Genomic DNA, 22635 nt, shown 5'->3' with positions numbered 1-22635 from the left:
CCTGGACATGACGCTATAATACACGATATGTCACAGTGACTTACCCCCAATCCGACCCTTGATGGACGCACAGTGCCTACTCTGAGGCATTCGCTCCCATTTTCATAGACCTTGGTAGCCTATGACCCGACCAGGGAATCGAACCCCGACTGTCCACTCTCAAACCAAGAGATGGATTCAAAACAAGTGTTATTTGAAATGTCATTATTGTTCCTCTGCTCTGCTGTTCAACCGCTAGACATGTGTAAAATGTTGGGAGTTCATTCAGAGCTATGCCACCTGTAAAATGTTACTAGCCTAATGGAGGCGTGTATAAACTTAGGGGGGTTGATGCTATGCCCACCACGGGGCTCCAGTCAGAGAGCATGAAGAAGGTTGACACATTTGGCATTAATGGTTTTATATGAAGTTGAGTTTAGTTGATTGACAGACACAAAACTGGGGTCCTGTTGCATTAGTGCCCCAACAGATGCCTGAACTAAAGTTGGAAACTGGGTCCTATAGAATGACTAGAGGTTTTTATGTCCAAGTACCCCCAAACTGATACTTATTAGGTCGCAGACCCCCTTTTGAAAAGATTTGTTGTAACCTAATACTACTAGTGTATCTTCCATTGACGCCCTGGAACCTCCACGGACCTCACTTAAAGAACCAACTGGTATAAAGCTGTGCATGCCAGACTTGTCTACTCAAATGTAAACAAGAGCCGGTGGTAAGCTTTCATTTGTTTCATCAGAGGCTCAGTCCATTAAGTTAGAAGGAGCACTACAGGATATGAGAGCGCTGTTTAGAGGAGAATTCCTTCAAAGTCAACAATGGAAACAATGGTGGAAAAAGATGTTGTTTTTTCGGCTGTGGCAAAGTGTAGATAGATGTTTATATTTTCCGTGGCATGCACAAAAGCCCTTTGACCTGCACGTGAATGGTCAGGTGGAAACTCACACATGCAGACAAGCACACATGCATATACGCACGCACCCCCCCCCCCCCCCCCACACACACACACACACACACACACACACACACACAATGGGGACAATATAGCCTGAATTCCTGGATAAGAAATTCCTGGATAGGTTACAATGTAAATGATTGAAAACATATGTCCACTTCTGATTACCATTCATTTTACTGCATAAACCACTGAGAGGCTACACTGAATGAAAGCAGCCCATTATTCATGCTCACTCAAGTATTTCTGACCTTTTGATTCTGTTGGGGTGGTTGGTTCTTCAGATGCTTTTAGACTAGAGTAAATGAAAGCATGAGTAAATGTGGCTCTTTGTTTATGGAGACTGCATGGCCCTGGAGTTTATCAAATGGATAGCGGTTGGCATGTCACGAACACTAATGCCACATTCGTTTGCTGTTCATATTTGGGACCAAAAAACAGGAAAGTGACCTCTTAACCCATTTAGACCTGAGTTAAAAACATTCACTTTGAAAGAAGTGAATGTTTTTCAAAAATAGCAGACCTACAAGCTCGTAGCGCGCTATGAGCTTGTAGATCTGCTATTTTTCAATAGCTAAATTATAACATGTTTAAAACACCAAAAGGGGTTCCCGCCCAGACTGGGTTAACTGTGCAGAATGAGAAATATTTGGAAAAGAACAGTAATTTGTCTAAAAAAAAATGCCATTTCGTTCAGAGGGCCTGGTGCTTTATAACGGCCGTTATTGTTTTTAAAACTCATTTGTATCTCTAGAACGTGCTTAGATCCTGACATGTTACTTTCCATGTTTTCTCTCAATTCTTTGTACTTATTTTTAGCAACATTTTGACATCTGTGTGAATGGATTAGCGTGCCAGAAACACAAATCTGTCAAGTTCCTATCTCATCAATAATACTATGCTATTTTAGCGTCCGCTATTTCTGTCCACAAAGCCAGAAAGAGTAACACAAGATTCACATAATTTATTTTCAGATGGAAGTACCCAAAATGGCAAAAGAATTCATTGCATACATTCATTACAATGAAAATGATAAGACACACAATGGCATACTGTAGTTATAACCACATTAATGTACCCAAACCACCTATGCAAAAATCCACAGCAGCATTAATGGGGTTAAGTGAAAGCAATGTGATCCACCTGCCCAATCACACCTTGTCTGTTTGGCGCAATGGAGCAAATGACGCATTCAATACTGCAGTGCACACACTGCACAGTGAGTACAACACTCTGTGATGTAGTGAAATACCACATTTACAGTTTAATGTATTCATAGTCCCAACATAGCAGGCACTGTGTATGTATATGTTAGTTTAACGTCACTTTTGACATGCTGCATTATACTGTCCAGAGATTGATTCACAATGACACCATCATAGCGTTGCTGTCAGGCAAAAACTGTTCAGGAAATGGTTCAAAATAACCTGTCAATCACACTCCTTAACAGAGTCCTTGCAGAGGGCAGACAGGGTAGGGGTCGAAGACGAAGTTTATGAGGTGATGTTCTTCCTCTTTTGCACTAGGTATGTTGGTGTGTGGGTTTTTTTAAATGTTGTACGGGTCACTGTGTGCCTTTGTTGTCCTGTATTGTGTATTGTATTGTATTGTATTGTATTGTATCTGTATGCTGCAGGGCGGGTCCTTGGGGTCCAAGACAAATTTCTCCCTTGGGAGACAAAATAAAGAAACCTTGAACCTTGAACCTGTGTTCCGATGTTATTATTTAGTCACAAGCTCTTGTTGATACTTGTCACATTGGTTAAATATTTGGGGGAGCTCCCCCTTGGGAATGGGAATGTTCCCAGTTTGACCTCCGGCTCCCTCTGGATTAAGTGTCAAAATGTCCTTGGAGCAAGGCCCCGAACCCCTAACTGCTCCCGATGAGATGAACAGGCCTTCATGGTCTTCTCTGCCATCGGTGCACGAATGGGTGAATGTAATACACACTTTGGATAAACGGCACTATTTGCGAACGCAGTGAGCACTAACTATGAGACCTAGCAGATCATGTCTGTCTGTCTGTGTGTCTGTCCCGCTGTATCCAAATATGGAGTGTGTTGCATCAATCACAAACAAATCACTCAGCTCCATATATGGGCACAAAAGGGGCCAGGTCCACATATACAGTAACATTTTGTGTGTGTGTCAGACTGCCACAATAGCTGCGTTCGCTTCCCGCGTTAACGCGTCTTACTGGTATAAATTCACCATTTATATTTATTAAACCCACAGACAGACTTAACCCATTTCAGTTACACTCTCAAAATATTTCCAAACACAGAAATGTGTCATAAAGCTATCAAAACATAGGACCTCATGTGCAGGTGAGGTCATAGACTCGTCATTAAAGCAATGCAATTTCATTAAACTGACTCGATGACATGATATGTAACGTTTTGTGATTACACCACTATATGTTTGACCATACATCAAATAAATAAATCAACTACTGTATACGTTTACAGTATATTTGCTCTCTGTGTGGTCTTCTTGTGCCAAGATGTGCAGAATAGTGTAAATGTTTCACCCAATACTGACAAAGTGTTCCCAAAAATATAGTGCTTTCATTGATGGCAGACAATTCATTGCAGTCCAACATAGTACTTGAGATGCATATTGGAAATATAAGGTCCCAAAAAAAACCTCTTCCAGGGAGGTGTTGTGGATTACCACAGACACATGTCTCATACCAGGCATCATGTATCATTTCTGAGACAGAACCGAAGTGCTGACATTCACATCCATAATGTCACATGCATTAATATAGGCCTATCTTAGCATGTCCTTAAAGCCCTCCAGTGAGACTGCTCCATCCCCATCTGTGTCCCACTGCCGAGCCCTGCGTGACTCCAGCCCGTCTGCCTCCACTCCGAGTCCCTCCAAGTCCTCTTCGGAGCTGCAGGCACTTCGCCTCATGCTGCGAGAGAAAATCCTGCGTCGCGATTGGACACTGAGATCCAGCAGGTCAAAAGAGTCGGAGGAGAAGAGGCTGTCCTCGCTCACCACGCTAGGCGGCCGACTGAAGCCCCCTTCCGTACCACCGCCGCTCCCCATGGGAGCTCCCTGGAGGAGCCGCCGAAGCGCCTCGGGGAACACGATGGGGGCCGACAAAGACGACAGGTGAATGTCGTCGGGGAGGTCCAGACTGCGAGAGAACTTGCCGTTGCGTTTCAGAATGCCCTTCCGTCTCCTCACCGCCTCTGTGCACATGGTGGGGCCGTCGTCGGCTCTGAGAGGGGAAGTGTTCAGCTTGTAGTCGCACAGGTCGCCAGAACCCTCGCCGCCTCGTGTGGTCAACCGAGAGGCCCCCCTCTCCGGAGCAGAGGCGTACCCCGACTCCCCTCCATACAGGTTCTTCAGGATCCCTTTCTTGGGCATCTTGGAAGACGGCTGGCTGAAAGCGGAGGGCGGCAGCGGGAGGGTCGTGGCCCGGACATCGGGGAGCGCGTGCGGGTGGTAAGGCTGAAGGGGGCCCTTATGTGACGGAGAGGGAGGTTTTTCTTTGTTGGCTTTTGGAAAAGCGGAGTCAAAACTCCTCTGGGGCTTCAGGATGCCTTTAGGTTTCTTCCTCTCCGCACTGGAGCTTCTGGCAGACCCAGCGGCGGCAGCGGCGGCAGTCACGGGAGCCGTGCTGGCGCAAACCGCGCCGGAAGGGCCCCGCGGCGCCGCGGTCTGGGGAATGGCGTTCTCCTTGCGCGACTTCCTCAGGCTGGGCGCCAGCGCGCCGCGCGCCCTCCCTCCTCCTCCGCCGCCGCGGTCGCCCTTCAGGGGGAAGCTGAAGTAGAAGGGGTGAGCGGCGGGGACGGAGCCGGCGGAGGACGGGCGGGCGGGGTCGACCGTCAAGCTGCTGGTGGTGGCGGTGACCCGGTTCTGCCAGTCGATGTAGCGGGCCAGCAGCGGCGAGGGGCAGTCCTGGTGCGGGGACACGGGGCAGTCGCACACGCTCTCCTCGTAGCCCCAGTTGACCCACCAGTGGTTGGCCACGTCCTCCACCGTGGCCCGCTCCTCCGCGCGCACCGTCAACAACCAGTCGATGAGAGCACAGGCATCTGGAGGGGGGGGCGGAGTTTACAGATCAGCAATGTTCATTTTTGACAGCAAATTCAGATTTAGTCTTATTCTTTTGAATAGGTTTAGTGATTTAGTCATCTGAAATTGTTTAGTCTTAGTCAATCTTATAGTCGACTAAATATCAAAAACCTTAGTCTTTTAGTCTAGTCAATAGAATTAACAGATCAGGTCAGAATACAAATAGTAACACCTGGAACATCAACAGGCAAACGGGCAATACGAATCATGGGCCAGATGTCGATGAGATGGCACCACTGTGCTATTTTAACACACTGGAGCCAGCTATTAATCAATTAATTATTGTAGCTTCTGCCGTGCGTGCCTTCCATTCTCAGCGGACTTGCTTAAGGCAAAAATGACCCCAGGTCCGTGAACCAGAACTGAAAGCCACAGATCGCATATCTAAATCATCCAAAACAGCCACATGTAGCTTAGGGCCTACATTAATCAATATAACATTCCAACCGCCTTAAGACGTCTGTAGATGTACTATAGGCCTCCTACGGTTTTATTTGACGTCTGTAGACATCTTTAGAACTTAAGTAGTTAATCCATTGCCTTCTAAATCAGTAGTTCTCACACTTTCAAGATTCGGATTTTTTGCCCACGATTTTTCCCATTTCGTTCACCCAGCGTCAATTATCTAATCATGTAATCCTGGACACTATACCTTCCCTCTGCCAACCTGGGGAGAGCAACGGACTGACCCCATGCTTCCTTCTATGCATGGGGAGTCCAAGCAGCTTCTTTTCACCACGAGACATCAAATGTTTCTTTTGGGTCTCCTGCAGTAACACGTTTTGGGAACCACTGTAACATGTGGGTGTGTACCTGAGGGGGGGTTGGGCCTGCGGTAGCGGCCTTGGCTGATCTGCTCTGTCAGGGTCGCATGGCAGGCACCATCAAAAGGCATACTGCCGTACACCAGGGCGTAGAGCAACACTCCTAGTGCCCAGCAGTCCACCTACCCCACACGCACAAACACACAAACAAACAAACATTATAGCAAATGAATGCTGTGATATAGATATTTGTGGCTTGTGATTGAATGCTGCACTGCTCTGGCTGTATGAGTGGGAATGAACCCTGCAGCAACACACCTCTGGGCCCTGGTAGGGCAGTCCTTTGACGATCTCGGGAGAGGCATAGAGCGGGCTTCCACAGTAGGTCTGCAACAAGGTGCCTTTTTGGAAGTGGTTGGAAAGGCCAAAGTCGGCCAGCTGCAGAACAAGAGCCAGAGAGAGAGAGAGAGGGAGAGAGAGAGGGGGGGGGGGGGGGGGGGGGGGGGGGGGGGGGGGTAGCGAGAGGGAGGGAGATAAAATTCATGATTTACATGATTAAATGGAACAGGCAGCCTATCACTTTCTGCAATGCAGAAACCAATCCAGACTACATGTCTACTGCTGTGAGAGGTCCTGATATAACGGCCTAATTAGTCACAACTGACCTATTAACAACAAGCACACAGACACTCGCTCTCTCACTGTAACACGCACGCACACACACACACACACACACACACACACACACACACCGCAGTGGCGGGCACAAGTGCACATACATGCACACACACGTGACACATGACAAACATAAACAAAAGAACCATAGTGCAGATTCCTTTTCAGTGAGTATACACCACAAACCATATGGCAAGAATAAAACCAACAAGAATCCAAAGCAGTTCATTGTAACCCATTAAAACTGGGAAAGCATCTGTCATTTTAGATGTTTGCGTTGGCTATTCATCAGCCTCATTATAGGTCTTAACGGGTCAAAAGGGCCCAAAAATAGACGGTGTGGTCAGCTTGGGTCATGTCCGTGTGAGTGAGGGGAGAGACTTGGGGCCATGTCCATGTGAGTGAGGGGAGAGACTTGGGGCCATGTCCGTGTGAGTGAGGGGAGAGACTTGGGGCCTGCATGTCCGTGTGAGTGAGGGGAGAGACTTGGGGACATGTCCGTGTGAGTGAGGGGAGAGACTTGGGGACATGTCCATGTGAGTGAGGGGAGAGACTTGGGGCCTGCATGTCCGTGTGAGTGAGGGGAGAGACTTGGGGACATGTCCATGTGAGTGAGGGGAGAGACTTGGGGCCTGCATGTCCGTGTGAGTGAGGGGAGAGACTTGGGGACATGTCCATGTGAGTGAGGGGAGAGACTTGGGGCCATGTCCGTGTGAGTGAGGGGAGAGACTTGGGGCCAGGTCCGTGTGAGTGAGGGGATACCAAAGAACCACAGGCCAACAAACTGTCATGTAATGGCACAGCCACTCCAGGCTGCCAGAGCCACAGGCAGTCAGTCAACTCTGGACCGAGGCTGACTGACTCTATCTGAAATGATTATTAACACGCACGCTCGCACACTATCACCCCCCCCCCCCCCCCCCCCCCCCCCCCGAGGTGTTGACAGTACCAGACACATGACAGCTTTATTTCCATGTAACAGAGAGGCGTGTTCAAGAGCAGTGGCGGTTCTGGGAGGTACCTCGCGGACGGAGGTTGACAATGTAATGTATACAACTCATGTGTGTTGATGGTGTATTTATGTAAGGTGACTATGATTACTGAAGCAGAATGAGCCAAGTGGAAGTAGAAGAGTTGTGTGGTTCAACATGTCAGCCTCCCCTTCTTCGCTACACCTAGGATAGTAGCCTTGTATAATAGTGTGTGTGTGTGCGCGCGTGAGTGCGTGCGTGCATGTGGTCTGTCTGTCTGTGTGCATGTGTGTGTGTGTGTGTGTTTGTGTGTCGAGCAGTGTAAATTCTTCCCTGGCACCAGCGCCAGTCAGCCGACCAGAGTTAAGCCCGCATGAGATTCAGCCACTCATTCCACCGCTCTTGGATTCTTGGGTGAGACATTCTTCTAGGCCAGAATGCCTGTACACGCATAACTTTACACACATAACTGTACACACATAACTGTACATGTGTGCGCACATTCATAGCACAACAATCACTTTCCCGTAATCATATAATTCCTCTGCACTTGGTTGAGAATTTCACTGGCTATTGTCAGACTATGGGATCTCTACTTGTCTACATTGTTTTACAATGTATACAGAATCCTGGAGCGGAGGAATTATTAGACCTCTGGTTTATATTCTGATGAGGAATGATTATAACACATTGTTTCTGTTTATTATGATGATTATACTATTGTTAACCACATGAGCCCCAGCATCCTTATTCTGGGGGGGGGGGGTGACGACGACATTATTAAGTTCACAATCAGTGTTTCCAGGTTTTGTGAGAGAAATACGTAAACAACCAGGTCTATGAGAACATGCCCAAAAGCTGGCCACAGACGTATATGCATCGGATATTTGAAAATAGCAGAATTTACAGATCTAATGTCTTGTACTGCCGATTTTCTAAAATAATCTTTGGGGAAAAAAGTTAAACTTTTTCTTTTAGAAAAATCTTAGCAACACAACTCTGGTACGGGGTGCCAGCTGGCACAAACATATTTGGATGAATTTATCCATGTCCATGGACAAATTAATTAATTTGGGGGTCGACTTGACTTGAAAAGGTTTGAGAACCACTGGAAGCAAGCCCAAATAAGCAACTGCACTTTAGAAACAATCCAAATAAATAAATAAATAAATAACTATCAATATTTACAAGCAACTTTACAGAAAAACAAATCCCAAAGTCACTTATAATAAGCAGAACATGGCAACACTGTTCACAATGTGACACATACTGAGTTTGCAGATCAAAGTATATAGAGTTGAAGTGAAATGTGTTTGTTTCTGAGATGAGGTACAGTTTTCTTCTTCTTTTTTACCCAGTAGACTAGAGGAAAGTTATTTAAAGGGTTAGTTCAGATTTTTTTAACTTAAGCTGTATGAAATACTTGCCATTAATATAGTGCTTGCAACTGTATTGATTGCCTGAGTCCTGTGGTGGGAGTTCTGCTCTGGTTTTGTTGAAATATTAAGTAGTTCCGGTCATTTTGTGGGGGGCACTGGGGGCCACGCAGTAAAAGTAAATTAAGTCATAAAACTTTCCTTTTGTATTGTTGACCTATTTCTAAACTATTAGCGCAACTTTCGTTCAACTTTGACCGATCTATCACATGGAACTATTTTTTGGGCGTAGTGATATGGAGTATGGACACAAAAAACATTCCGTGTGATAGAGGGGTAAACAATTAACGAAAGTTGCACTAATATTTTAGAAATAGGTCAACAATACAAATTATGTTAGTTTTATGGATTAATTTACTTTTAATGTGTGGCCCCCTGCATGTGCCCCCCACAAAATGACTGGAACTACTTAATATTTCACCAAAGCCAGAGCAGAACTCCCACCACGGCAATCAATGAATACAGTTGTAACCACTATATTAATGGCAAGTATATAGGTAAAAAAGAAATCTGAAGCCAAAACACAACCTCTTCCATGGATAAAAAGAAAATAATTAAAGAAAAATACCAGTTGCTATGTGACCTTCAGTTTGTTTCACTGCAGCTTCTCAAACCCATTTCGATTGACCTTTGACCTACATTTTTTAATTCTGGACTTTTTCCACCACTGTTCATATTGGAATCAGACTTTTATCAAGTCTGATGATCAGCAAAAGAACATACGTTGGCAACTGATTTCCGGTAATAAGACTTGAATCACATTCTTTTGTGGGTTGAAATGCGATTAAAATAAATCTGATTTCCGTCTCAGTCTGGGCACATTCACAAACAGTTGCCTCGATGCAGCGCTTTGTGAGAACGTTGATGTGCTATTTTCAGTGAGTGACACACACACACACACACACACACACACACACACCGTCATACCACAAAACATCAGTCACACCGTCATGTCCTTTTCGTCATCACCACAGCAACCGATGCTCAATAGGTCAACGGTGTCCGAATAAACTAATCACTTGCAAAATAAAGAAAATAATGTGCGAAAGTCAGTCATGAAGTCAAAAAAGTCAAAAACAGTTTGCCTGTTAGTCCGAACAAAGCCTATAACTGCCTACATCAAGTGTTCCTAAGCTTTTCAGACCGACCCCCCCCAAAAGTAATCGTCTGGGGATACCCCACCCCCACTGAGGGTCCTGGCCCACAGGTTGAGAACCATTGGCCTACATGACACTTTTCTGCTAGTATGAAGGCATATATACATTATCCCTGGATTCCACTGAGGCTTATTAGTCCTACAGTATTTCCTGGCGTGGTACAGTATGTGCTGTGAAAGGCAATTGTGGTAAGAATCCGGCATGGAATGAACTAGAAGCTGCCGAGAGAAGGCACACTTACACACAGTCTCACACACGCGCGCGCGCGCACACACACACACACACACACACACACACACACACACACACACACACACAAACACACACACAAACACTGTTTTCTTTTGACGGACAGACTTGAGCATACTTACATTAACCCACCCCCGATTGGCCCAATTGCCTTTTAGATTCCGTGCATTCCCCCCGGGCCTTGTATCGGTACCCATATAAGGAGTGGAATGACCAAATAAGGCCAGGAATGACCCCTGGGTTTTGTTATAGGACCTGGCACAGTGTTTTTTTTTAATGCCGGTCCTGAGCACACATGCCTCGACAACATATTAAACGTATTCTGGGGCTGGTATTGAATTCCAGCACAATGTCATGAATGTGAGATTTGTTTGCGTTTTATGTTGGAGCTGTTGCCAGAGGTTACCGGTTACCAGATGCAATGCTAGCATTATTTATTTTTCTCCAGAACATGCTTCCTTTTATCTCTCTTCATATGGAAATGACATGCAGACCCTGGCTGCATGCACAGACACACACACACACACACACACACACACACACTTTACATCAATAAGAAAATAATGGAAATAAGCTCTCTTATACAGTATTATGTTTATCCTTTTGACGAATGTGTGCAATTGACACGTCTGTGCATTTTGATTCTGTCAATGAAGACGTCAACCAATCTAAATGTTATGATGGTTCATCTTACCTTGACATTGAGTTCTTCATCCAGAAGGATGTTCTCTAGTTTGAGGTCTCGGTGAACAACACCATTCTGAAGACAAAAAAAAGAACCCACACAGAAGAGAAGACATCAAGTCCTGCTCGGAATCTCTCTCTCTTGTATATTTATTGTGCCACTTTACGGTAACAGACTACAGACACATTTCTCTTGGCATGAATAAGACTGCATGGCATGCAGCATGAACTCAGACTTGTGTGTTCCGTTAGCTATTCTCATCAAAGGCTTTTGGTATCTTTGGAGCGGCCAGATTTGTAGTCAATTATTCTTTCATAACCATTAACATTCCTGTCCGATTTCATGGCCAGAGCCGCGTCTGAATGTCTTAACATTGCAGACAGCACCGAATCGTTTTGCGCGACGCTAAGTACCAGGGGGGCCTCTTGCTGCTTCCCTGATGACGCTGTGAAGGAAACGCTGAAGTGCAACAACGGGAAGGAATGTCTCTCTCCAGTGTCATCTTTAGCTTTATTTAGAACAAAAGGGACAGTAGAGAGAGAAAGGAATCCAGGCTGGGGAGGGAGGGAGAGGGACCGACACGCAGTTGGAATCAACCCGAGACGTTGCCAACGTCGGCCTAATGATATATAATGGCAGTGGTTCTAAAACCTGTTCAAGGCAAGCCAAGGACCCCCAAATTGATATGTATTTGGCTGCGGACCCCCATCTGAAAATGTGTTGTTGTGCCAGGGCCCCTCCAGAAGAGAGGATTCATGGTCAAAAGAAATAAAAGATCTAAAATCTTCTAAACATTTTCAATGTTTTTAAAAATTAGCAGATATACAAGTTTGCCCTGACCACCACCCGCCCTGAAGGCAGCAAACTATACTCTACTCTCCATACAAAACATGGCTAGTGTTTTAATGATTGTGGTTAAAAAGATTGTGATGCTATGTTAACTACTTATGCTGCTCATACTTGCCCCGATAGACTCTTCTACAAATGATTCATTAATTCACTGTTATTTCACCAGATAGAAGTTAGGGCCAATGAGAGAACGAAAATTAACTATTTAGATCATAGGTTTCACTCTCTCCACTGATCCCTCCCTACAGTATCACACAATTTTATCTGACTAAAATCGTCTCATATGGGTGTCCGTGACATAACATATTTCCAAATGGGGGTCCACATTGAAATGTCTGAGGACCACTGCTGTAGGTGCAAGGACCACCCATAGGACCACCCATACATTACTAGTGAACGATGCAGGGAGAGTCTTCTTTAAGTTGTCAGTTTCACATACTAGCTTCGTGGCTAATGAGCCGGAACGGTCCACTTTCTTTCGCCAATTACACCCTCTCAAGATCTATCAAGTGAAGGAAATGACCCGCGACCTTTAGAAATGCTTTTGTACATGTATGTAAGCCTGCGGTATGCGCCGTGTGTGCACTGTGTGTGCAGAGTGCAGACAACTGTTCACTTCCCCCCCCTCCTTTCCCTCCACTCCAGCCTGATTTATACCTGGCTGCACACCGCAGTGTCCGCACCACGCAAAGAATATCGGATTCACAAGCTCAGAGTGCATCGCACTGCAGTGCGTTGTGAGCTCGTTAATCCACTATTGATGGTGTGCGATGCCGCTGTGCAGCTATACGTACACGCCACCCTTAAGGATAGGAACAAGACAGCCTGGCTAGGAATAATGTTCCTTCTTTTTCCTGAGGCCCAAACACTTCCTCCGTGAGTCCAGCATACCTCAGAGGCATCTTGAATAATTCACTCGCGCCGAAGCTTTCATGTTCTATTCTGGAACACCGTTTGAAGCCAGCTGGGCACAGTCCACCTCCCTGACTCAGTGGCTGCCGCAGAACCACACTAGTGGTTTTTTACAGTCATGTGATGTCCATCTGGAATCCGCACCCACATCCCACACACATTTCATGTGGTACTTTGACGGATGGGAGAATCGGACACATTTTGTGAAATGCCAAAATGAGAATCTTACAAATACCCTATTGGTCTAAATATAATACTACGTTTGTTTGTTTGTTTGTTTTTTCCAATGGAAATATCCTAAAACATCACTCCCGTGTGGTGAAGTGAGGGGCGCTAATATATTAAAGTCTAACTCATGATGATTAGGTGATGTAATGGGGATGTAAAACAAACGGTGCCAACACAAATATTAAACACCATTAACAATGAGGCACATTTTGCCACTTTATGACGTAAAAATTCCCTTCATTGTCAATGGCGTTTACAAAACAAACATTGAACTAAAGACAAACATTAAACCTGTATATTGGAGTCGTATTATAACCGGGGACTAGAATATTTGACATTCAATGTTTTTTTTCCCACAAACGAGTCTTGAAAAACAGGGGGTCGTCTTATAATTAGAGTCTTCTTATATTCGGGACAATGCAATACATTTTAGAATCGACTATAGTCTGACGAACAACGTCGGCCGTATCTTATACAGTGTACATTGTTATATAATGGTGTTTCACCACGTAGATACTGTATGCTATTTTAGCTATTTTTGAAAAGAAGATTGGGGGAAAACTGAGCACTTTACGGTGCACAATGAAAACAATGCCAGGAAGACACATACAGTCGACACAAGGAGCAGCCTGTGTCAGTGTGTGGCCGTTACATACAGTCAAGTGCTCACTGAATTGACCCGAAGATGTCGGGAAAACTCCAGTCACGTTTTCTTCTGAAGCATTAGGATCATTAGGATTTACTGGAATTATACACTAAGTTTGACTGTGCTGTTTATTCATGGCATTGTTGGACAAACCGCAGCATGTGCATACCACTGGCTCCAGTAATCACCAGGCTAATGTTTTCTCAAACACAGCTTCAATAAACAGTGTTTTCCGGCCTTGTTCGGTTCATGGATGAATGAATGTGCGCTGTCAAATCCTTGAGTGTTCCTTTAACTCTGAAAGTTGCATGAAGGAAACCAAATGTACCGTAAAATCCAATAAGGTAGTGCTATTTAAGGCGCGGTATGTGATATTTTTAGGCACATTTTTAGGATCTTTATTAGAAGTGTTTAGAAGATAATAACCTGATAGTAACCATTGCTACAGAGTAGCAGTTTGTTCAGTAACAGGGGTCTCCACAGCCAAATACATATCAATATGGCGGTCCTTGTCTTGACCTGAAATGGTTTGAGAACCACTGATGTAATGTATTGTGTGCATGTGAGCGTGCGTGCACACCTTGTGGCAGTAATGGAGGGCAGAGGTGATCTGTCTGAAGACCTCCCTGGCGTCCGTCTCGGTCAGCCTGCGTCTCTCGTGGACATAGTCGTACAGCTCTCCATTGCTGGCGTACTCCATCACAATCACTATCTTATCTCGGCTCTCAAACACTGCACCGGAAACAGGGGGAGACATTTAGATTAGCCATGCATTACCAGACTTAATGTGTGTGTGTGTGTGTGTGTGTGTGTGTGTGTGTGTGTGTGTGTGTGTGTGTGTGTGTGTGTGTGTGTGTGTGTGTGTGTGTGTGTGTGTGTGTGTGTGTGTGTGTGTGTGCATGTGTGCGTGTGTACGTGCGTGTGTGGATTTAAGTTGGATTGTAAGGCCCAGTCAGAGTCGATTTATTTGGTCAGTAGCGTAATAATCCTTCACTTTACAGTATACTGTTGGTCAGTAGCGTAATAATCCTTCACTTTACAGTATACTGCATCATCAGCCGAAGCAAGACTTACAGCGGAGGTCTTTAGTGAGACTCTTGGGGGCGCACAGAAAATAAACAAACTGCTAAATGGTGCATATACGTAGTCGCTGTCTGGTGGAAACCTCACATGGCCAAGACTGTATAAGCTCGCGTCTCGAGCTTGCGGATCTGCGATCAAGTAGTCGTAGGGGCATGGATTTAGAAAAGAACAAGTTAGAATATGGAGTTAGGAGGTTTCTGCCCGACAGCGACGAGGCACCGACCTGCTCCTGTCTTGCTAAAGGACGCTATGACGCGAGTAAAGCCGGGAACATCCCAATTCCAAAGTGTATGTCTGCGTGCATGAGTGTGTCTCTGACTGTGATCTCACCCTCGTGGAAGCGTATGATGTTGGGGTGCCTGAGGGACGAGGTGATTTCAATCTCTCTCTGGATGTGAACTCTGTCCAGGTCCTCAGTGATTCGCTCCTTCCGTATGGACTTGATGGCCACCTACCAAACATACGTACAGGACAGTACAGGATAGGATTAGCATATAGGATTAGCCCGGGAAACAACCAGCCCCCCCAGCATTTCTGCTTGAGAAAATAGCCAATCTACAAGCTCACGCATCGTTGTATGGGCTTATAGATCGGCTACAAGTAAGAACAGGCCAAGTACAGAGTCCGCTCAGGTCCAATTTAGTCTGGAGGCTTTGAGTGGTATGGAAATACCTGTGTTTCCATACAGAATAGGATTAAGACATCAAATACAGCAATGATTGCATTTTTAAAAAGAAAACGTAAAACAGCATAGTAGTAGGGCTGCCTGCTGCAACCATCAATTATTTATTATACCTAATCAATGAAATTGATCTACTTGTGAGTGGGACTACTGGCTAGTGAGTTGCACAAAGCGCACGACAACACAGCCTTTATCCCGTTTTGCAGAGGATTTTGGGCCAGTGAAAAACGGATTCCCCACCTATTAGTTCCTCGACCATACAAAGGTTTAAATCCATTTCCCTCATCATTTCACTGGTCGTGCTAAACCCGTTTTGTACAAGACGAAACACATGGCCAAATTCACTGCTCATGTAATATTGACATAGAAATGTATGAGACTATATGATGTACACGAACAGTATATGCACAAATGCACGCACACAATGCAAGCATGAATGTACACATGCACACAACGCAACGCACATACACACACACACACACACACACCACACACACACACACACACACACACACACACACACACACACACACACACACACACACACACACACACACAATGCAAGCATGAATGCACAGTGACACCCTGGGGTATTAGAGGTGATTATGTGGGTTTTAGGAGCTAGATTGTGAGAGTGAATCTCTTGTGATCAGAGCTCAGTTCCAGACAGAAGGCTGACAGCTGCACTGTTCACACACAGTTCCTTTAATCTCACACAAATCACAACACCCCCCCCCCCCCCCTCATGATTGCTGTTGTTATACTATACATGTGAGGACATCAATATATAATAAGCCATTGATAAACCTAACCCTAAAGCCTGAGTTAAACGTAAGTAATTTTTCGGCACTCGACACCAGTGTGCAACAGAATATAAATCAGGCATAATTCCAATGTTGATCCCTGATGTTGACAATGAAGGGAAAAGTCATATTGTCCCTGTTGGCTCGATCCATGCCAAACTTTGCACACACACTCCCTGGATACCAACGACGAACCTCTGCCCCAGATATTCCTCAACGGCCTGTTATAGCGCCACCATGAGGCCGATTTAGGCAAAACACATTTCTGTAGATTACTCGTACACATTTTATCCATACATCACACAATTCGGTATACACTATCTCCATAGTCATGTGATCAACACGGATCTACACCATTTCCCATCTTCCATCCGGATTGGCTAAGATTGGCTTCCAAAGCTCACATGATTGGTCCGTTTTGAACAAAAATGTCACAAATCACAAACAGTGTGCAATTTCCGTGAAATTATACACGCACATTTCCAGTTCCACTAGGCTGAGGACGACATGCCACAATTATTTTTCCAAATCAGCCTCACGGTGGCGCTATAACAGGGCAATTCCTGTTTTTAGCTATAACTGCATCAATCTGTATACAACTTATGTATGCGCACTCCCTAGAGGCCATGGAAAAACATTTTCCCTGCATCCCTCCACATCTGCCGGTAATAGCGCCACCATGAGGCCGATTTCTGCAAAACAAGTTGTTTATGTTAGTCGCACAGATTTCATCCAAATCTCACGCAAATCGGTACACATGATATGATCTCTGTAGTCATGTGATCAAGACGAGCCTGTTGGATTTCTCAGACTCTACACTGATGCCTTCCAATGTTTTCAGGAGTGGCCCCGTTTTGTACAAAATGCTGCACATGTCCTGCTCATCCATAATTCTATCCTCAGAGATGCTATGAGTGATCTGGCTCTGCATTTCCTCTACAAAATGATACTAATACACAAACAAACAAAAACATGTTTATATTACACCTAAACATTTTGCCATCACACATACTGTACACTCCTATCCTCTTGGCCCAGAAGGGCACTTTTTCTAGTTGTTAATGGCATTTAATGTTTGTGTTGGCACCGTTTGTGTTACACAGGTGTGATTTTTTAAACATAAACCAGCCATTTCTCTCAAGAGAACCAGGAAAACCATCGCCAGAAGGTACATTTTCTCAAATACGCACGCACGCACGCATGCACAAACACACACGCACACCAACATGAGTCCCTGTTCACCGTTTCAACCTGGCGTTTATGTAATATATGTGCAAAATATAATCATTGCCTGGCAGGACCTATGGCACAGCGCTGCCTGTCAGCGTCGCTGTCACTCAAGTGGGCCGTGGGGGCGTGTCGTGGTGCAAGGGGGCGCGGCCTCCGGACCTTTTGCGGTGGGATAAGAAGGCAAGCACACTTCACCCACACCTTAAAGTAACAACAGCACACATTGAAACACACTCCGTTCCACACATTGAAACACACTCCGTTCCACACATTGAAACACACTCCGTTCCACACATTGAAACACACTCCGTTCCACACATTGAAACACACTCCGTTCCACACATTGAAACACACTGTGACGTGAGCATTCGACCATAATCAAATTGAGCAATGGAACAAACTACTATAGTAAATGCAGTTGGACAAACGGCACACTCACATACATACTACTACTACTACTACATACAAAACCTAGTAGTAGTAGTAGTATTACTCATGCTCAGGCTTCAGTCCCTGCTCCGTGCCACAGTGACGGTGTCTGTGGTATCAGCACCACTGCCATAAACATGCAGTGTTGTTGTTGTTGTTGTTGTTGTTAGCAGGCATAAACACAGAAGCACCCGGGAGGAAGTGGACTAAGAAAGGGGAGGAGGACCAAAAAAAACGACTTCCTGTCTCTACTCCAGGGTTATATTCAACAGGGGGTCCGGGACACCAAGGGGGTTCTCAGAGATACTGCAGGGTGGCCGCGAAATCTTTTATTTTTACATTAACCATTGGAGCCATTGCATTGGTTTTAATGGTCTGAAAATGCACATTTAACATTAACATTGAAGACCCCTGCTCTGCACAAAAGTAGGTGGTACCCCAATGGTGTTCCCAGATTGGTGACCAGGTCACAGTGATCCACAGATAAGCGGCCCCCGGGTCGACGCTCTTTCACATGGAGCACTGATTAAAGCCCTGGGTCAGCCTGTCAGCCCCTGCAGTGTCTCTGAAGGGCGGCAGACCAGGATTCTCAGCTGCTGGAGAGGTCCTCTGGACGTCAGAGTGGACAGCAGTCACACGCTCTCTGAACCGCAACCGTTATGCAACGCGGCCTGCATTGCCTGTGGTGTGGCGTGCACTCTCACATGCGTGCGTTCGGTCATTTGGGTCTGTGGTCCTTCCGTCATCCGATGCCAATTTCTGCTTTTGTCCGTTAGTGAGTCCTGAGGTGGCTGTAAAGACCAAACTGTGCAGTATATGAACGCTGTCTCCTTACATGCAGTGCACAGAAAAGGCAGAGGGGTGGTGGTGGTGGATTTAACCACTAAAACCCGCCTAGCGTCCCTATTCTGGGTGGCGAACATTCGACGAAATAGCACATCTGCTATTTTCGGTGAAGATATTAAGTGTAGGGGGAAAACAGGACAGACCCCTGGAAGACATCCGAGTGACCCCAAAGTGCCACCCTCAGGCAATTAGTATTTTTAGCCCCAATAGAGAGATTGTGGAGTTCTAACGGATGTCAGTTCAAACCACTTTGGTCAGGTCGGGTGACAAGGTCGGGTGACAGTACGGCCTCTAAGGGCCACTGACAAGGTGAGAAGACCCCAGTGATGAAAAGCAAAGGTTTTGTCACCCACAGTGATGCGATGCATCGGATGCATCTCACACTGCAGGTGACTGTAGAATAGATACCTGGGCCAAGTGGGCCATGCTTTGTAACTATAGGTGAGATGGAGAGAACAATGGGAGTGGGGATAAAGGCACAGGCTGGGCAAGACCTACGCTGTACAGTGCATCAATATCTACGCTGTACAGTGTATCATGTACAGTGTCCACCCTGAAACTGGGAGGTCGGGGGTTCGATCCCCGGGCCGGGTCATACCAAAGACTGTAAAAATGGGACCCAATGCCTCCCTGCTTGGCACTCAGCATCAAAGGGTTGGATCGGGGGGTCAAATCTACTAATCAAATGATTCCCGAGCGCGGCAGGGCTGCAGCTCACCGCTCCTTGGCTGCAGCTCACTGCTCCAAGAGATGGGTCAAATGCGGAGAACAAATTTCACTGCGGTAACGTGTGTGACAAATCGTATGACTTTGACTTTGCTTTGGTGGCGGAAGATGCAGGATTTTGGCAAAGGAAATTGACGTTGACGATTTACAAATCGGTTTACATTCTCCGTGAATGAAACAAGTGTTGTGATTGGTCGAAGAAATATCATATCCGGGGGAAATACACCTGACGGATGTTCCGGCCCGACACTTCCGCCGTTAAACTCTCTGCCTTAGGTTGTGACCTGCAGGCTATTCTCTCTGCCTTAGGTTGTGACCAGGCTTTTCTCTCTGCCTTAGGTTGTGACCAGGCTTTTCTCTTCACATGAGTAAGGCTGCAGGGACCGAGGCTTGGATAAAGGAGGAGCGACATGGTAGGAAGGTGGAATGGGTAAGGGGTAAAGAGTGAACTATGACTGTTTTTGCGTTTGGAACGAGCCACCTCAGGGATGCCGGGGCACAAAATGTCTGGCATACCTCCATGTTGCTTCCTCCGTGTTTTACATGAATGCCCGATCAGCTGAATCCACGCAGGCACACTGGACAATGCTCTCTAGTCTGAATCCCCATGAAGGGGCATGCGCATAAAAGGAGGAAGTGTGTGTGTGTGTGTGTGTGTGTGTGTGTGTGTGTGTGTGTGTGTGTGTGTGTGCGCGCGCGCACGCGTGTGCGTGTGAGACACACAGAGAGAGAGAGCACGCAAGTATGCTAAGTATGACCTATGAAATATCCTTCACTCACAAGGGTTCATTGTTCATCCAAATAATGTGTGTGATTCTGCTGAAAAAGTGTAGCAGGATGCATCTAGAAGTTGTTCTAGATGCTGAAGTGTAGCAGGATGCATCTAGAAGTTGTTCTGAATGCTGAAGTGAAGCAGGATGCCTCTAGAAGTTGTTCTGAATGCTGAAGTGTAGCAGGATGCCTCTAGAAGTTGTTCTGAATGCTGAAGTGTAGCAGGATGCATCTAGAAGTTGTTCTGAATGCTGAAGTGTAGCAGGATGCCTCTAGAAGTTGTTCTGAATGCTGAAGTGAAGCAGGATGCCTCTAGAAGTTGTTCTGAATGCTGAAGTGAAGCAGGATGCCTCTAGAAGTTGTTCTGAATGCTGAAGTGTAGCAGGATGCCTCTAGAAGTTGTTCTGAATGCTGAAGTGTAGCAGGATGCCTCTAGAAGTTGTTCTGAATGCTGAAGTGTAGCAGGATGCCTCTAGAAGTTGTTCTAGATGCTGAAGTGTAGCAGGATGCCTCTAGAAGTTGTTCTGAATGCTGAAGTGAAGCAGGATGCCTCTAGAAGTTGTTCTGAATGCTGAAGTGTAGCAGGATGCCTCTAGAAGTTGTTCTGAATGCTGAAGTGTAGCAGGATGCCTCTAGAAGTTGTTCTGAATGCTGAAGTGAAGCAGGATGCCTCTAGAAGTTGTTCTGAATGCTGAAGTGAAGCAGGATGCCTCTAGAAGTTGTTCTGAATGCTGAAGTGTAGCAGGATGCCTCTAGAAGTTGTTCTGAATGCTGAAGTGTAGCAGGATGCCTCTAGAAGTTGTTCTGAATGCTGAAGTGAAGCAGGATGCCTCTAGAAGTTGTTCTGAATGCTGAAGTGTAGCAGGATGCCTCTAGAAGTTGTTCTGAATGCTGAAGTGTAGCAGGATGCCTCTAGAAGTTGTTCTGAATGCTGAAGTGAAGCAGGATGCCTCTAGAAGTTGTTCTGAATGCTGAAGTGAAGCAGGATGCCTCTAGAAGTTGTTCTGAATGCTGAAGTGAAGCAGGATGCATCTAGAAGTTGTTCTGAATGCTGAAGTGTAGCAGGATGCCTCTAGAAGGAAGGGCAGCTGATACTTCTTCTACCATGACCCCTATGGCCTGGCTGTCTCTTCAAAGCATTCCCTCTGCAAAGCTCATACTGTGTATAGCAGACCATCCTACCTTTATGGATCCTTTCTGTACAATATATATTTAGAGATACATTAACAGTCAACATCAACATGGCTTTATCAGTTCTTTTAGCAGGAGGTGTGTGTGTGTGTGTGTGTGTGTGTGTGTGTGTGTGTGTGTGTGTGTGTGTGTGTGTGTGTGTGTGTGCACACATGCGTGCGCATACATACATTTAGGGTTGGGAAGATCGACCTCAGACCACTTTAGTTATTTCCTGTTCCATCATTCCCCATCCAAGACTTGCCATGCACGCACGCCTGCGCACGCACACACGCGCACACACACACACACACACACACACACACACACACACACCATCCCATGAGAGTCTGAACATCGCTGCAGGCCTCTACTGCATCTGTGGCCGATTTAACAGCAGGATTATACAGGATCTTTGCCAATTCCACAGCAAAATCCTCAGTTAATTTAACTTGGTTCAGAGAGAGTACAAATTGAACCAAATGGACTCTCCCCTTACAGATCATCTCAGTTAAATGAACACCGAGGACTTCAGTGTAGACCCTCCAGTTTACAATGCTTGCACAGTCACACACACACACGCACACACACACGCGCGCGCGCGCACACACACACACACACAACACTAAATTGTCTCTCTCTATTACTGTCTGGAGGTGAACTCTATACCACCCAGACTTTGCCATGTAAGTGCATGTGGCCCAGGCTGACACCACATGCAGTACAGCAGCCTGCGAGGGCCCCAAACTATTGGCAAAACACTTAAGGTGTACTACGCTACTTCCATTGATCCAAGCCAGAATGCAATCCATTGATTGATCGTTAAACTAAACGTAATCCGAGTGTGGCCGTAGACGTTTTTTTGAGACGGGCCCTGCAGAGAGAAGGTGGGGAACCTGTCATACCATTTTAATACAGAGACAGAGTAGCACAAATTGGTGACCTAACTGCAGTATTAACGTCCCATTACGTCGGTGTCCTACTGTATCTCCTGTTGTCACATTAAGGCTGAATTATTGCTTGTGTCATGCACTGAAAATAGCCCTACTTCTACTAGGGGTGAGCTTTCCATTCCAGCTCACTAAGAACAGTGAAAACCACAATTTATTTTACGTCTTACTGAGGCCGCAAATACGGTAAGGCAGCACAGAATTTTGCACTGCTAAACGGTAATGTAAAAAATCACACCTGTGTGAAGTGAGGGGCGCTAATACTGTGTAGTCTAACTCATGTTGATTAGGTGATGTAATGGTGATGTAAAACAAACGGTGCGAACACA

The 22635-nt window shown here is 45.8% G+C and overlaps 1 protein-coding gene across 2 annotated transcripts in view; it reads right to left on the bottom strand.

Moving 5' to 3' along the window:
• Window positions 1–1896: 1896 nt before the first annotated feature.
• Window positions 1897–22635, bottom strand: part of LOC308315282 (NUAK family SNF1-like kinase 1) — a 24433-nt gene continuing 3694 nt past the window's right edge. The window contains exons 2-8 of one of the 2 annotated variants that reach the window (XR_013964011.1): window positions 15030–15150; window positions 14197–14348; window positions 10991–11056; window positions 6127–6246; window positions 5858–5990; window positions 3150–5004; window positions 1897–2917 (exon numbers count right to left, since the gene is read on the bottom strand). Coding sequence is in view for 1 of the 2 variants with exons in the window: in XM_080763174.1 (XP_080619300.1) it covers window positions 3725–5004; window positions 5858–5990; window positions 6127–6246; window positions 10991–11056; window positions 14197–14348; window positions 15030–15150 (1872 nt within the window). In the remaining variant the exon portion in view is untranslated. Of the gene's footprint in view, window positions 5005–5857; window positions 5991–6126; window positions 6247–10990; window positions 11057–14196; window positions 14349–15029; window positions 15151–22635 lie in introns of both variants that reach the window. The other variant, XM_080763174.1, reaches the window with a different exon arrangement.

Source organism: Protomyctophum bolini, assembly GCF_963924005.1.
Source record: "Protomyctophum bolini genome assembly, chromosome: 5".
Taxonomy (NCBI): domain Eukaryota; kingdom Metazoa; phylum Chordata; class Actinopteri; order Myctophiformes; family Myctophidae; genus Protomyctophum; species Protomyctophum bolini.
This window is presented reverse-complemented; position numbering and strand designations above follow the sequence as displayed.